At 36.4% G+C, this 17,512-nt stretch overlaps 1 protein-coding gene across 1 annotated transcript in view; it reads left to right on the top strand.

Annotated features, from left to right (window-relative positions):
• Positions 1-863: 863 nt before the first annotated feature.
• Positions 864-17,512, top strand: part of THEMIS (thymocyte selection associated) — a 190,538-nt gene continuing 173,889 nt past the window's right edge. Inside the window, exons 1-2 of the mRNA XM_042939787.1 lie at positions 864-1,113; positions 5,792-6,044. Of these exons, the coding sequence (XP_042795721.1) occupies positions 5,954-6,044 (91 nt within the window). The 5' untranslated portion in view covers positions 864-1,113; positions 5,792-5,953. The remainder of the gene's footprint in view (positions 1,114-5,791; positions 6,045-17,512) is intronic.

Genomic DNA, 17,512 nt, shown 5'->3' with positions numbered 1-17,512 from the left:
ACATGCTTTTTAGTGGCATTGTAGTATATAATCATATGGATAACTTATGTAAATAACCTCCATTCTTTTACTTGAGGTTTTTTCCTTTTTTTTTTTCTTTTTTGCCATTAAAAGTAATAAAGGCTTCAATGACTGGTATAAATAGATCTTTCTGTTGATCTGATTATGTTTAAATGTAACATTTAATGTACCATTACTAGACCAAATTGATCTCAAGATAGATCACATAAGTTTGCAGTACATATAAGTGACTATATACTGCACCCTCAGCAATATGGGTTTTATGAATTAAATATATGGCTGTTCTCTGAGCTGTTGATTGCAGTTGACCTTTTTTTTTTAAGATTATATTTATAAGTAATCTGTGTACCTAATGTGGGGCTCAAATTCAGAACCCCAAGATTAAGGGTCACATGCTCTATGAACTGAGCCAGCCAGGCACCCCAAGTGCTATTGGCCTTTGAACAACACAGATTTGAACTACACTGGTCCACTTGTAAAAAAAATTTTTTTTTTTTTTTTTTTTTTTTTTTTTTGGTGTAAAAGCTTCATTGTTTCCACTTGGTCCCTAGCTTGGGAGAGAGCTCCAGGGTGGTTAAAAAGCTGCCCAATGGCTGCAGGGAGAAACTCAGGCAGAAGCCCTGACCTCAGGGGGATGCAAGGCTCTGGGCCCCGCAGGCTCCTAGTTGTGCTTGAGGGTGAGCTGTCGGAGAGATACTCTCCAGCCCAGCCTGCAGAGGGGAGCTGGGTGGCCGCCATCTCCCTGATGCTGTTCACCTCTCATCCCGGAAGTGGCTCCTCCGAAGTCCCAGAGGTGGGGTCTGCACCGGCAGATGCAAAGCGCCTGGGTCGCATCTGCCTGGGTCGGGTTCTTGGCCAAAGCGCCTGGGTCGGGTTCTTGTCCAGGACCGTGGCGGCTTCGGAGCGTCCTGGGTTTTACCCACTCATCTTGGGGAGGCTTCTGCACGCGCGGGAAGAGGGCGTGGCTTCCGAGCTGGGTTTTTGTCTTCAAGAGACGCTGGAAGGCCTCACGCTTCTCAGCAAACTCCCGAGGAAGTGGCCGGTGCCTTCCAGAGCCACATCATCACGTTGGAAATGGAGACCCAGAGAGAGGTAGGTGTAGGAGGCCGGCAGATGCTCGTTGGGGGCAGGGGGCCGGGGGCGAGGGGTGGGGGGCTCCACCTTGGTGGATTAATTCTGATGAGCCTGGAGCTCATGGTTGACCCGCAGTAAGGAGTTAAGTGCAAAAATCGGCCTTGGCTCGTCCTCGAGGCAGGGGATAGCTGAGAAGATGGCTCTCAAGGCTGTGACTGGGGAAAGAGATTGGAGAATGGTCTGAGGCTGGAAAAAGGGGCGTCCCCGGGTTTCTTCCCGCAACCCTGGTGAAACAAGAGACAGATCGCCGGGAGCCCGCACCGCATGGCTATACCCTGAACAACTTTGGAGAAGGTTCAGCTGTCGTCTCTTAACATGTTGCTTCTCTCTCTGTCCCCTCTCTCCTTTCATTTAGGACGCAATGTAAACAGAAGACCTTTTCGCTATGGCTAAAATGTTTCTTCTGTTCTTAATGTTGGATTCTTTTTATGTCTCTGTAAATAGAGTAATATTTTCTTCTTCCTGTTTCCAGCTAACAGCCTTCTCTTAATATATGTCCAATCTTCTGTTTTGTTTTTTTTAATGTTTATTTATTTTTGAGAGAAAGAGCATGAGTGGGGGAGGGACAGAGAGACAGGGAGACACAGAATCCGAAGCAGGCTCCAGGCTCTGAGCTGTCAGTACAGAGCCCGACGTGGGGCTCGAACTCACTGACCGTGAGATCCTGACCCGAGCCAAAGTCAGACGCTCAACCGACTGAGCCACCCAGGCGCCCCTGTCCAATCTTCTGTTAAATCCAATTACTGAATTCTTAATTCAGTTATTGTTAGTTTTCAACTCTAGAATTTCATTTGATACTTTTTATAGATGGCCGTTTTCTACTGAAATTCTCCCTCTTGCTTTCTGTTTTGAACATATTAATCAAAATTATTTTATTATTTTTTTAAGTTTATTTATTTTTGAGAGAGAGAGACAGAGAGAGAGAGAGAGAGGGAGAGAAACAGATCGTGAGCAGGGGAGGGGCAGAGAGAGAAGGAGACACAGAATCCAAAGCGGCCTCCAGGCTCCGAGCTGTCTTCACAGAACCCAACACGGGGCTTGAACCCACAGACCCTGAGATCAGGACGAGTCGAAGTTGGATGCTTAACCAACTGAGCCACCCAGGTGCCCCGAATCAAAATTATTTTAAATTACATTCCTGATAACTCCATATTGGACCTTTTTATATTATCGAATCCTAGACATTGTGTTTAAAAAATTATAGAAGTTATGGTTGCTTTCCCCAATGACAAGGTTGACTTTTGCTTTTGTTTGGCAGTTAAAATGGGGGCAGATCACCTTAATCCAATCAGGGATTGAACTAATTTTGATCTGGCCTTCAATATTGGTAAGGCCTGTCTATTTATAGTCAACCTTTCTTTTAGGGAGTAGCGTTCAGGGGCCCCAGCTGAAAACACAGGGTATTTACCGGAGCTCTTTCCCGTAAATGAAGGCCCAGGCTTCCCACCCATGAAACTGCTAAAAGTGCTGCTTGGTTTTGTCAGCTTCTAACCGATCACTTTCTAATTGGTGTCTCATACATCAACCCTGTACTATTTTTGAATGGGCAAAACCCTGAAGGGGGAAAATGGACAATTCATTTCTCTGTTTCCCTGGATGCCTTGCTAGCCCGAAATTCCAATTTTTATCTCGCTAGTTATGTGAAACTGCTAAAACTTCAACTTGGCTTCTCTCCTCCTTAACCACCACTATGTTCCGCTTCTCAGCCCCTCTCTTTGTGCCAGTTACTAATCCACAAATGCCTCGAGGAAAAAAGAAGTGTGGAGAGTTGGGTTCCCCTCATTGTGTTTCTCTGCTTTTCTGGACGTGGCCTTTCAGGTCCCGACTGCCCTGATGGCTCTTCTGTTCCTTAAAACAGAGTTTCAAAAAACCATTCACTTTTCTAGTTGCCCTTTGTAAGAGAGTTGGCCAGATATAAGCTCATAGCCAGAAACAGAAGTCCTTGAATATTTTTATTTTACATATCAATTAATAACTTCTCTTTATACATCTAGGACATCAGTTCTTAATTTGAGTATGTGCTTCCCCACTCCCATTTTGTTAAAGCTTCTTTTTGATTTATAGACATAATTCCTATCTCTGTTGTCAAATCTATTAATCTTTTCCTTTAAGACGTTCATTATTGCTTAGAAACAAATTCTTTCCTGGGGCGCCTGGGTGGCTCAGTCAGTTAAACCTCCCTGATACCAGCTCAGGTCATGAACTCACAGTTCGTGGGATCAAGCCCCATGTAGGTAGGGGCTTCCCACTGTCAGCACAGAGCCTGCTTGGGATTCTCTCTCTCCCCCTCTCTCTGTCCCTCCCCCCCCCATACTTTCTCTCGCTTTCGAAATAAATAATAAACCTTTAAAAAAAAAGGAAAAGGAAAAGAAAAAATATTTCCTTACTTTCTCCAGACATTTCTCTACTTTTCCTTTGTTTTATTTTTATTTAAATTTAATTTTTAAATTTATCTAGATTTAATTTTGTTGCATAGATTTTTAGGAAACTAACTTCTATTTCATAACTTACTTAACAACTATTTGTTGAATAAAACATTCTTCTCTACCGCTTTGGGATTTCACCTTTTTCATGTAGTAAATTATTGCTTGTACTCTGGTTTGCTTCTGAGCCCTCATTAATCTGATTATTATTACACTTGTAATCTGCTGTTTTAGTTGCTGAACTTGAGTCATCCATTTTACTAACTGGTGATTCAAATGCCGTCTCAATGCCTTTTTTTTGTCAATTCTGCCTTGGCTGTTCATGTCAGGATTTCCTTGCCCTGCAGTGTCAGAAGTGATTAGGATCTAGACTAAAGTAGTAACAGTGGGGATACAGAGCAACAACAGAAGACGTGATATTGAGTATTGCCACATTTTAGAAGGCTTGAGGGATTTGGAGGCCGGAGATGGCCTTTCCCCTGATGCAGCCTTCTGATTTAGGAAACTGAGATTGGAAATGTAGGAGAATCAGATTGTGACACACACCAAGGGTCATCTGTTCAAAGAGCAGAAGCAGGGTATTATACATAACTGTAAGATATTGGTGATGTTTCAAAAAGGCTTCATTGGCTACTAGGATAGAAAGTTGATTTGGGAAAACTAAAAAACAAAAACAAAAACAGCAAGTGAAGTCTAGCTTGGATTAGGTATGAAATGAAATTTGTTGTAGCACCAGTTCTAAAAGATGTGTGATTTTTAAGGAGCAGTCCACAGCAGCCTGTTTTATATATTCTGCCAAGTAAGATATGCTGTTAGGCTATAAACAATGTTTGCACTGGATTAAGGAGCCTAAGTTTGGGAGGAGGAGTACAGAAGCAGACTGATCAAATTTGGGAGATGTGGGGGCAAAAGAGTTGCAAGTGAGGAAGTAGAAGCTACTAGTGAAAAACTTTTAACATGACCCCATAAATTCTAGTTTTGTAAAGAAAGAAATGAAACCAGGCAGATTATTGCAAATGTCAAATATGATTCTAAGAGCTGAAAGAGTTTTGCAAGCTCTGTCTCAAACTAAGGCTATGCTTTTATTGCTTGGTTATTTATGTGAAGGATATGGTGGAGCTGGGGTGAGCCCCGGACCCCCTCTGTCTGCCTATGCCGTCTGAAGCCTGAGGCCATAAGTTTCTCAACAGAGAGCCTGGAGTCCAATTTGTAAGGAGAATGTGCAGCTTCTTAGTATCTTTCACCTGTATGTATACCAACTAGTCTTCCTTTACTCATCCTTAAAGAAACTTAGAAAATATCAGCTTGAGTTGTATACACTAGGTCTGAAACACTGTTTCTGCTAAATACAAAGAATAGAGAGAGGGAGAATTTTTTAAGAGATCTGTTTCAACCAGGCTCCTCTGGCTTCCTTTGACTTCAGGCATTTTCCCCAGTTAAAGTTTGGACCACAGAATCAAAACTGCAGAATTTTAGCCTGGGAAGAAATTGTTTAATTTATTTGACTCCTTCTACTTTTTTTTTTTTTTTTCATTTAATAATTGAGCCAAATGAGGCACAGAGAAGTTAAGGCTGAAGTCACCTCTACATCAAAAGCAGAGCCAAACCCAGGAAACTGTTTCCTTGCAACAGATTTAGATACTTTCACTATACTGTGGTGATTAAAAAATTCATGTTAATTTACTGGATTAATTTACTGTTTCACTTTGCATATTGTGCCCCTCCCCCACCATCCTTTAAGATTCAGCACAATTTTTAATGTGGAAGAATAAAAACTGGTTTCGATCCTCTCTTTTCAGAGTATCAGATTTCTCAAAAGAGCTGACACAAAGCACTTTTGTAACCAAATTTAATATGAAAGCACTGAGAGTATGCAAATAAGGCACAAAGCCAAATTTTAGAAATGAAATAAGAGATAAAGAATTAACATGGTGCCATTTTTAAGATTAGACTCTCGTCCTGTATTCCTGTTCCTTTCTGGTTTTGAAAAGCCACAAGCAACTCTCACTCCAGTCTTGCTGCTGTTGGCTGGCAACAGACAGAGCAAGCTGCTAATCAGCTCTCATTTTTTTTAGCATTGTCTGTTTAGACATGCTCACCACCCCCCCCCCCCCATCCTGTTCTACTTCAGCATCAGAAGGAAATGAAGCCACAATGAGAACAAAAAGAGCTGTCACACCTTTGTCCCCTGCCTCCTCCTTCCCTCTTCACAGTCTTACCCACATAGAGCTACTCCACCCTTGTTGGACTGTAGCGTGACATCCCTGCCTGCCTGAGGGAGGAATGAGAAGGGGAAACTACACTGCAGACAAGTGACACCCAGAAGCCAGGAGCTTCTGTAAGTACCAGGTCTGCACAAGACCCAAGTCAGCGCAATGGCAATGACGCTGGAGGAATTCGTTCACTCCCTTGACCTCAGGACCCTTCCCAGGGTTCTAGAAGTCCAGTCGGGCATCTATTTTGAAGGTAAGCACTCTCCTATCTCTTGGCTGGCTAGAAAGTTCTCATAAGATATGTACTCTTGGAAACCGGAGGGGGAAATTTTAATAGAAAATATGTGAGTTCCTTTGAAAGGAAGGTGATCACAAAAGAGAGAAAGTAACTGACAAAACAGTCACAATCTAAGAGTGCTAGAGAAGAGAAACTAATAGGACTCTGGGGTAGATAGGGAAAAGGAATGGAGTGAAAAGCTTGAGCTTTCTGGAGGCCTTCAGACAGTCCAACATGAGTGGTAAATTATTTCTGCCTCTTTGAAATGGGTTATACTCCAAGAGTGAAAAGTCGCTATCCATGTTTATATTTCTAGGATATAAAAAAAGTATTTTTTAAAAACAAAAACAATTATTAAAAGCACAGTGTTTAGAAAGAAAAACTAACCAAACTCTGAACCACTTTGCAATGTTGCTTATGCCAACATTTCTCTCACTTTTTCTGGAGTGGCCTAGCTCCTAATTCTTTAGATAATGACATTCTTATTTGAAGGCATAGAAATTAATATCTACTAATTGCAAGATAATTTTTAAGAATCTGTATTGAAAAATCGGGGTTTCATTAAGATTATTTAATAAGTTAGTGTGCTTTGATGTCACTTATGATGTTAGTTCAGTAGAAAAATGTTAAAGCCTATTAACAGGTACCCTAGAATCTTTAAGGAATTACTTTGAATACATGCAAGACAAAGAGTTATTTTCTAGGAAAATATATATTTTTGGTCACAAGAGTGGTAGGGTTGAGGCAGTAATAGAATTAGATCCAGACAAACTACTGGAAAATTAAGGTAAATAACTTCTGGCAGTCCAGTCTTTCTCATTCAAGACAAAATAATGTGTTAGATATATATTATTATATTATGCAATAAAAATTGACAAATATCAGACCTAGTTCATACACACACACACACACAGACACACCTCTGCTATATCAGCTTAGCACTGGATTTTGTTTAATTCATTTGTCAATTGATTATACGGAATCGGACCATATTTTTCCATGTATACAATATTAAGAAATGTATCTTTGTTCCTACGCCAGCCCCAAATCATTTTTTTTGGTTTCATCGTTTGTGTTTTTGAAGCTTTGCATACGAAATTACAGAGATATTTTTCTTTATTATTGTATACCAACTTTACAGTTTTATATTTCTCATTTAGTTTTTAAACCATTTGGAGGATTAGATATGGTATAGAGGGATCCAGTTTTAGATTTTTCCATATAATAAATCTGATTTCCCAGTACCATTTGAGAAGCTAGTCATCCTTTCCCAATTGATTTATGTGGCTACTTTTACATCATATTAGGTACTCACATCTGGATCAGTCTGTCTCTGAAATATTTCTTCTATTCCATCAGTCTGTTTTTTCTTGATTGTGCCCAAATCAACCAATGTGTGTAACAATGGTTCCAGGCTAAGTGTTAAAATATATTTCATGTATAGACCAGTCCCTTGTTTCTACTCCTTTTTTCTAAGTTGACTTAGCTGTTCATAGACCTTTTAATTATGTTTTTAGAGAAATTAGTTACTTAAGAAATCCTACTAGAATTTGCATTAGATTGTATTGAGTTTATAGATTAACTTGAGAAAAATTGACATCTTTATGTCATCTTACAAAAGAGTATAGCATGTCTCTCCATGTGTTCCGACCATCTTCATTCTTTACTACGTCACTACTATGTTACACTTCAATTAAGAGAAAAGAGTGAACAACTTGATGAATTTTTACAAGTAAACACATTTATACAACCACCACTGTAGTCAAGAAATAGAAAATTGCAAATATTCTGAAAGCTCTAGTTTGTGCCCTTTCTCAATCATTATCCACCATCTTCTCCAAAGGTAACCATTATCCTGACTTTTGTCCATTTATGAACTTACACAAATGAAAAATTATAGTATGTATTCTTTCTGGTTGGCATATATGTTCAACATTATCTTTGTAAAATTAACCCATGATGTTCTATATAGTGTGTATAATAGTCTGTTGGATAAATATACCACAATTTGTTTATCCATTCTATTGCTAACGGACATTTGGATTATTTCCACTTTGGAGCTGTTACCAGTAATGTCATTAACATTCTTGTCCAGGTGTGTTCACTTGTATGTGCATTCAGTTGGGTATATGAATAAGTGGAGTTGCCATGTCATATGCTATGTATATGTTCAGCCTTGATAGATAATGAAAAACAATTTTACCAAGTAAGTAGTTATACCAATTTATATTCCCACCAGCAGTCTATGAAAGTCCCAATTAATCCATGTCTTTGGTAACACTTGATGTCATCAGTCTTCGTAATTGCAGTTATTCTGTTAAGAGTATAAGGGTAGCTCATGGTTAGTTTGCATATCCCTGGTGACTAATGGCCTTTTAGAAATGCTATTTTTTTAAAGATTTTATTTTTAAGTAATTTCTAAACCTAACATGGGGCTCAAACTCACATCTCTGAGATCAAGAGTCACATGCTCCACCGACTGAGCCAGCCAGGCACCTAGGAAATTCTATTTTGTGAAAGACATTGTTCATGTCGGTGGCTCATTTCTTTATTGGAGTTTATAAATTTAAATACATATATATGTGTATATATATGTATTTATATGTATGTATATATGTGTGTGTGTGTGTGTGTGTGTGTGTGGTGTGTGTGTGTGTGTGTGTGTGGAGAGAGAGAGAGAGAGAGAGAGAAAGAGAGGGTCCTGACCCTTTATCAGTTTTTGTCAGTTACCTGTGTTGCAAATGTCTTCTCTCAGTCCATAAATTGACATTTCATTTTCTAAATGTCACCTTTTGATGAATGGATGTTTTTAATTTTAGTGTTAATGTAGTCAGTTTATAATTATTTTCCTTTTTGTGTGTTGTCAAAATTTTCTTTATCCTAAGTTCATGAAGACATTCTCTCAGCATCTATTCCATTTGTTTACTCCATCCTTTAGATCTGTAATCTACTAAAATTGATTTTTTTGTGTGTATGATTTGAGATTGAGATCAGTGTTTATTTTTTTCTTCTATGGAGCCAATTGGTGTAGTGACTTTTATTGAAAAACTGCCTTTTTCCTACTGCCTTACTGGGCTACATTAGTCATTGACAGTGTCCATACATGTGTGGGTCTCCTTCCACAGCATCTATTCTGTTCCATTCAACTAATTGCTATTCTTACATTAATTTCACCCTATCTTAGTTAATGCAGGTTTGCAACAATACATAATTTAGGTTATGTTATATATGATGATATGCTCTAAGACCTGTAGTTCTCAAACTTGGTTGCACATGAAACACCTGGGAAATACCGAAAATATCGATGCCTAGGTCTCTCCTCAGAAGATAAGGATTTAATTATGTGATAAGTGCGGTGTCACCATCAGGTTTTGAAAAATCTCCCTGATGATTATAACATGCTGCCAAAATTGAGAATTATAATGTAGAATAAGTTCTTCCAATTTATTATTCTCTTTCAGGTTGGGCAATGTGAATTTTCATATATATTTCATGTACATTTAACTTACCAACTTCCACAAAAGTGTTCTTGGCATTTTGCTTAGCAATGCCTTGGTTTAGAGAGAATTGGCACCATTTAAAATTTTTTTTAATGTTTATTTATTTTTGACAGAGAGAGAGAGAGAGACAGAGCATGAAGGGGGAGGGGCAGAGAAAGAGAGGGAGACACAGAATCCAAAGCAGGCTTCAGGTTCTGAGCTGTCAGCATAGAGCCCAACATGGGGCTCGAACTCATGGACCATGAGATCATGTCCTGAACCGAAGTGGGACACTCAACTGACTGAGCCACGCAGGTGCCCCAAATTGGCACCATTTTAAATTAAGTCTTCTGATCCACACACCTGGTATAGCTATCTAGTTATATAGATCTCTTTTCATTTTATAGCTTTTTTGTGTGTGGAGTTCTTGCACTTCCTTTTATTCTTAATTTGATTTTTTTTTCATTCCGTTATAAATAGTACCTTTTGAAACTTTCATTTTCTCTTTGTTGTGTTTGTTGAATTCTAAAAACATATCTTTAGATTATTTTGGATTTGTTATATACACAGTCCTGTATTTTATGAACATTGACAGATCTCACCTTTTCTTTCCAATTTTTTTTTTCAGTTAAAGAACTGATTAGTGTTTCTAATGTAATACTAAATAGGAGTAATGATAACCCCCCCATCTCTATTTACAACCACAGAGAGAAAATTTCAATAATTCATCTTGAAGTATGTTTGTTTTAAGTTAAAGAAGTATCCAATTTTCTAATAATAATTTTTAATCATGAATGTACATTTAACTCATCACATATTCTTTCTGTGATTTTTGTGATGATTATGTTTTTTATATTGATTCATTTTTAAAATGTTAAATAAACATTTTCCATGAGGAATAAAACCAATTTGGTCATATAACACTAAATTTGGTTTACTAATTTTTTTTTCTTTTAGGATTTTTATATCTCTTTTAGAGAATGAAATTTGCTTATAATTTTTATTTCTTATAATGTCATAGCCATGTTTTTGTACTGAGTTATGTTGAACTTAATAGAACTTCTTTGAGTAGAGTCTTTTTCAATTCTTTTAAAGATGTGCAAATATGGTGTTACTTCTCATTTAAATATTTAGTAGTATTCTTAATGAAACCATTCTGAGCTGGAATTTCTAATATAGAGATCTTTTTAATTATGACTTCCAAGTTCTAAATAGTAGGTCTTCCTATCTATGAGCAATGTTTCTCTCTCATTAAAACAAAAACAGAAAAGCAAAACTCATCTTCTAGATCATGTATTAGAGTTCAAGATAATGTTTCCTAGAATGCACACACTTACTTACATATGTGTATATACATTGCTATATTGACTAATAATCATATATCTTTTGTTTTTGCATTGATTATCACTGAAAGAAATGCAAGTAAATATCAACAGTACTAATGAACACTCATTAATTCTAATAGTTTATCTTTTTTATTTCATTGGCTTTCCTAAAGCCAATAGATACTGATATTATTAGAAAGTATCAAGAGTTGCATCACTTTCCTACATTATTTTGCAACCTTTTTTTTTTTTCTTACCTTCATAGTAGGCCAGGGCCTCCAGTAGTATATAAACAGTAATGAAAATCCTTATCTAATTCCTAATCATAAAGGAAATGCATCAAAAATTCCTTCTTTTTAAGTGTAATGTTCTAAAATTGGTATTCAACCTGGGGCGCCTGGGTGGCTCAGTTGGTTAAGCATCCAACTCTTGATTTCGGCTCAGGTCATGATCTCATGATTTGTGAGTTCAAGCCCTGCATTGGGCTCTGTGCTGACAGCATAGAGCCTGTTCAGAATTCTCTCTCTCTCCTTATCTTTTTGCCGCTCCCCTGCTTGTGCTTTATTTCTCAAAAATAAATAAGTAAACTTAAAAAATTAATAATAAAATTGGTATTTAACGTTCACTAAATTAAGGAAGTTTTCATCAATTTCCTGCTTGCTAGGTGTTTTCATAATAAATGTATATTGAACCCAATGAATATTTTTCTCTTCATTGATAATAATGTACTTTGGCTTCTTTAGTCTGTTAATACACATTACCTTTAAAGATTTTCTTGAGTTGAAGAATCCTTTCATATTATATCTACATTTTCAAAATATAATGTAGAAATTTAATATTATATTTAAGATTTTTGCATTTAATCATAATTGAAATGAACTAATAAACTCATCTGTTTTAGATTCAAGATAAAACTAGCTTCCTGAAATTAACTACAGAGAATTAAGCATCTTCTGTGTAATTTAAAAAAAAAAAGAGAAACTTTTAATTTCTTCCCTAAAATTTGCTAGAATTCTCCTGTATGAACTACTGACCAACGACAGAATTTTTTGGAGGGGAAATCAGAATTTGGTTTCATTAATATTCTCTATTCCTTTGCTTCTTTTATTGATTTCTGGCTTGATTTTCATTATTTTCTTTCATTTCTCTGTTTGTTCCCTTGCTTATTCTCTAGTTTCCTAGGTTGAATCAGTAGTCATTTTAAAAACATTTCTTGATCCTCTTGATTATAGTTTAAAACTATAATTTTTCCTCTAAGTACTTCTTTAACGACTCCTCATGAATTTTACCATGTAGCGTTTTTTCTGTTACGCACTTCAAAGTGCAGTTTATTCCTTTTCAATCCAATGACTATTTATTTTATTTATTTACCATAATATGGGATTTCTTTTAGGATCTTTGCTTTTAATTAATAATTTTATTGTATGTTGTTAGAAAACAATAGTCTGTATTATATTGTTTCCTCGGAATTGATTGAGGCTTCTATTTCTTCATGGTATGAAATATATCCTGCTCTGGAATATTTCACATGTGCTCAAAGAAAACATATGTTTTGTTGTTTGGTATAACATCTCTCTATATATCCCAAGTAGCCTGAATTTTTAAATTGTTTCGTTCAGATTTTGCTCTCACTGCTTATTTTTCATCTACTTTTCTGAGGGGATTTTATAAAAGAAATCTTTCAGCAGTTGTTCATTTATCTAGTTCACTCCTTGTTTCTCTTTTGTTGCTTCATGTTTTTGAGGTTGAGTTGCTGCCTGTGCTTATGTTGGTGAGGGTTATATCTTCTTACTCTATTTTTATCATCCTTTTTCCTATATGATTTTTTTAATTAAGTTCTATTTTGTTAAACAATAATATTACTTCTCCAGTTTTCTTTTGGAATATCTTTTTTTCTAAGCATCTACTTTCAATATCTTGGTGTCTCTTGTTTTTAGTGCAGGGAAACATATGCTTTATCTTTTTTTTTTTTTTTTTTTGCTTCTTCTAACAGCACAGAGAGTAGAACCAGGTTTTGCCCATCCTGTGGTCATGATTCCACAACAAGAGATTTTGGAGGCTTGAGGGAACTTGAGAAAGGCTGACATGAAGTTTTGTGGCACTGGATTGAATGCTACTTTAATAACATGTTGCTCAAAAACTTATTAAGTTGCCCTGTTGATATGAAGCATAAAACTGTGGGTTAAAAACCCAACTGCCTCCTGACTGTTAAAAATGATAGATAATTTCAGTCAACTTCTAACATTTGACATTTGCTTTGTCCCTCACTCACGAAAAATAGGCTTCATCATGACCCTGAAGGTTGATATGAAGATTAATTGAACTATTGTGTATGAAATATTTAGCAAAATGACTGGCCCATAGAAATCTCACAGGAAATCTTAACTATTATCGTGATTACCATAATGTTGGTATATAATGAGGGAAACTGATCAACCATTCCTAAAAAGTAAAATGTAACTAATTTGAATTCCACTACTATTACATATGCCAAAATAAATTAAATAAGGAGAAAAAAACATTAAAAGTTAAAACATTAACAATAAAAATGAAGAAACCATAGAAGAATATATTAAAACTAAGTATTTAAAAGATGAATCCCAAAGCCAAGAGTACACTGTATATACCATATGTTAGCTAACTTGACAATAAATTATATATATATATAAAATAAATAACGAAAATTTGAACTTGTGAAATAGAAAACTTACTTATTTTTTTAAAAAAATTTAAAATGTTTATTTATTTTTAAGAGAGAGAATTTATTTATATAAATGTTTATTTTTAATAGATAGTGTGAGCAAGAGACTGGCAGAGAGTGGGGGAGACACAGAATCTGAAGCAAGCTCCAGGCTCTGAGCTGTCAGCACAGAGCCTTATGTGGGGCTTGAACTCACAAACCATGAGATCATGACCTGAGCTGAAGTTGGACACTTAACCTACGGAGCCACCCAGACACCCCTAGAAAACTTCCTTATTAAAAAATACCTAAATGTGTATAAAAATAATTAAATAACAATAAATAGAAATGAATAAAAAAATTTTAAATGGGAAAAATATGTAAAAGGCAATTCACATGCCAGATCATATAAAAATTTTTCAAATTTATTAACCATAAAACACAAATAAGCAATAAATCATTCTTAATCACCTCTTATATCACAGATATTAAAAAGATTCACAAAACCCAATATAGGCATGAATGCACAGAAATGAAAGGAGACATGATCAGTGGGTATGTAAACCATTACAGAATTTCTAGGAATCAACTGAGCAAAATGCATCAACATGTAACGCACATAAATGTCTGACCTCTAGAAGTTAAATTAAAATGTAATTATAAAAACCAAAAATAATGATTATACTGCAATGGTCATAGCAACATGTTTTACAGGGAAACAGGTGAGTCTCAGCATTGAGTAGCGTATATAAATTATGATAATATTTGATCAGAGTGACCTTACTCCAGGAACTCAACTGGCTGGATGTGAATACTTTGCTAGAGGCAAAAGGCAACCTTAGCTTGACATTAACCCAAACTCCAGGATCCTGTAAGTCTTCTTTAATACATGAAAATCATTTTGGAAACTTCCTTTATCTCTACCCTTTCCCAAGATATGTATTAGCAGTCACCCTCAAAGAATACAGCCCACTGATATATATCTGAACGGTCTCATGACTAAGATTTTACTAGACAGCAGTAAAGGACCCCACACAGTCCTGGAAAGTTTGCTTCCAAATTCCTTAGAGACTTAGCTATCCATAACCAACTTCCCAACTTAAAAGTGTATAATCAATCATTCCTTAGAACCCCGGTGCAACTCTTTCTGCCCACAGGTCCTGTCCCCATCTTTGAATAAAACCACATTTTTTGCACTGAAAACGAAAACAAAAACTAGATCAGGTATTGTTCAGCAGGCTAGAATTACAGTGGCAGGGAAGGGGTGGGGGAGGATGAAATGCAAAGCTCTTATCCTACTGGAGCCTATATTCCAGTGAATGGGACAAATGACAAACAGATGATAGATTTAAAATATGTTCAAGTGCCATGAAAAACTAAGTAGATAGAGAGTAAACTGAGACAGACAGAAGGGATGATCTTTTGAGAAGGTGATTAAGGCAGGTATCTCTGAACAGGTGAAATTTGAGCAGGGGCCAGAATAAACTGAGAAAATGATCCTATACATATCTGGAAGAATACTCCTACAGAGGACAGAACAAGTGCAAGCCACATAACAGCTTGCTTCATCTAATTGATAAACACAGAGGAAGCCAGTGAGTCCGAAGCAGAGCAACTGAGGGGTATGCAGTAGAAGAGGAGGGTGAGGATGTGGGGAGACACAGTTATTGTAGACCTTCAGGGCCATCGTAATACATAATCTGGTGCACAGTAGGGAAGCAGGTGGGAGCCTGTAACAGAAGGTGATCAGGGAAGGCTGCTCTAAAGAACCAATTTAGGAGCAGAGGCCTGAATGTTGAGAAGAAATTAGCCAAGAGATGAGTGTTCCAAACAGGGTGAACAGCTAGTGCAAACATCTGGAGAGCAAAGAGAGCTTAGTGTATCTGAAGAAGAGGAAAATATTCCTATGACTTCGAACATAGAGAAGAAAGCAGAAAGGAAAGTCTTAAGAGAAGATAGATGTTTGTGCATTTGACAGAGTAGTTGTGGAGACCGGGGGAAGGAAAGCTTCGATGAGAATGCAAAAGTTTTTTTGGTCATGTGAAATACAAATATCTGTTATTTGTGCAAGTGGAAATTTCAAGTAGACAATTGAAAAGCCAGTTCTGGCCACAGAGTGAGCTCATGGCTGGAATGCCCCATCAGTGACCTAATTGATCAGGACTTTATTTGAATGCAAGCTTCATCAGTTAAAAAAAAAAAAAATGAGCATGTTATCCTTATTGTATATGTTTCTTTATTGATATTTATGGTCATTCTAAAACATACACAATAGTAAGAATTTTAAGAGGATAAAGTAAAGATAAAATTAACAGTATGCACTGTATGTAACATATACTTAGAGCAGATTTTCATTAATGTTGGTGGCTGTCAATCTATATGTGGAAGAATATTCATAAACTTGATATTGGCAGTTTCCTTAGGTAGCAGTTGTATGCAGCTGATGACAAGTTTGTACTAGGAATAGATGTGTCATGCTGTCATTTTCTTCTTGTTAGTCCCTGCAATCTTCAATTCTCAAGTGTCTTTGTGAGCATCTTGCAAAGTTATTGTCTATTTTGTGAGAGTTAGTATATTTAAAATTAGATTATAACAATTCTTAAGGCAACTTAACTTGACTCATAAAATCCATTATATGGAAGTATTGCAGGTAAATGAATGATTAGGACAATTTTTTTTTATTTTAATTCCAGTGTAGTTAACAAACAATGCTATACTAGTTTCAGGTGTATAGTGATTCAACAGTGATATAGTGATATAGTGATTCAACAGTTTCATATGTATTACTCAGTGCTCGTCAAGATAAGTGTACTCTTAATCTCCTTCACCTGTTTCATCCATCACCCCACCTACCTCCCCTCTGGTAACCATTAGTTTGTTGTCTATAGTTAAGAGTCTGTTTTTTGGTTTCTGCCTCTTTTTTTTCTGCTTTGTTCATTTGTTTTACTTCTTAAATTCCACATGAGTGAAATCATATGGTATTTGTCTTTCTCTGACTGATTCATTTCACTTAGCATTCTACTCTTTAGATCCATCCATGTTGTTGCAAATAGCAAGATTTTCATTCTTTTCTGTGGCTGAATAGTATTCCTGTGTGTGTGTGTGTGTGTGTGTGTGTGTGTGTGTGTGTGTGTGCGCGCATGTGTAAGATATTCCACATCTCTTTATACATTTATCTATTATGGACACTTGGGCTGCTTCCATAATTTGGCTATTGTAAATAATCCTGCTGTAAACATAGGAGTGCGTGTATCCCTTCAAATTAATGTTTTTGTATCTTTTGGGTAAATACCCAGTAGTGCAATTACTGGATCATAGGGTAGTTCTATTTTTAATTTTTTGAGGAACCTCCATACTGTTTTCCACAATGGCCACACCAGTTCGCCTTCTCACTAACAATACACAAGGATTCCTTTCTCTTGATTAGGACATTCTTTTAACTCTCATTTTTCGGAATGCCCAGTCTGACTCATTATATTTTGGACTATATCTGATGTAGAAATATATATCTGATGTGGACTACCATCTGATGTAGAAATAAACTAGGATTATTAATTTAATTTTTTCGTGTTTATTTATTTTGAGAGAGAAAAAAAAAACACATGTGAGCGGGGGAAGGGCAGAGAGCAAATCCCAAGCCCTCTCCACACTTCAGTGCAAAACCCAACGCAGGGCTCAATCCCACAAATCATGAGATCATGACCTGAACTGAAAGCAAGAGTTGAACCCTTAACTGACTGAGCCACAAAGGCTCCCCTAGGATTTTTTAATATTAAATATTAGCAAACTTAAAATTAAATATTACAAACATTTATATTAACTACTAGAATAACTTAATGTTCTTATTTGTTTTATGTAGAAATGAACATTAACTGAAGCTCATATTTTCTTCTCTTACCTCACATCTTGTAATACTCTATGGGATATGTGGCCTGCTTATGAGATCCATATTAGGAGATA

This window comes from Panthera leo, chromosome B2 (assembly GCF_018350215.1).
Source record: "Panthera leo isolate Ple1 chromosome B2, P.leo_Ple1_pat1.1, whole genome shotgun sequence".
NCBI classification, from domain to species: domain Eukaryota; kingdom Metazoa; phylum Chordata; class Mammalia; order Carnivora; family Felidae; genus Panthera; species Panthera leo.
The sequence above is the reverse complement of the archived record's forward strand: the minus strand, read 5'-3'. Positions and strand labels throughout refer to the sequence as shown.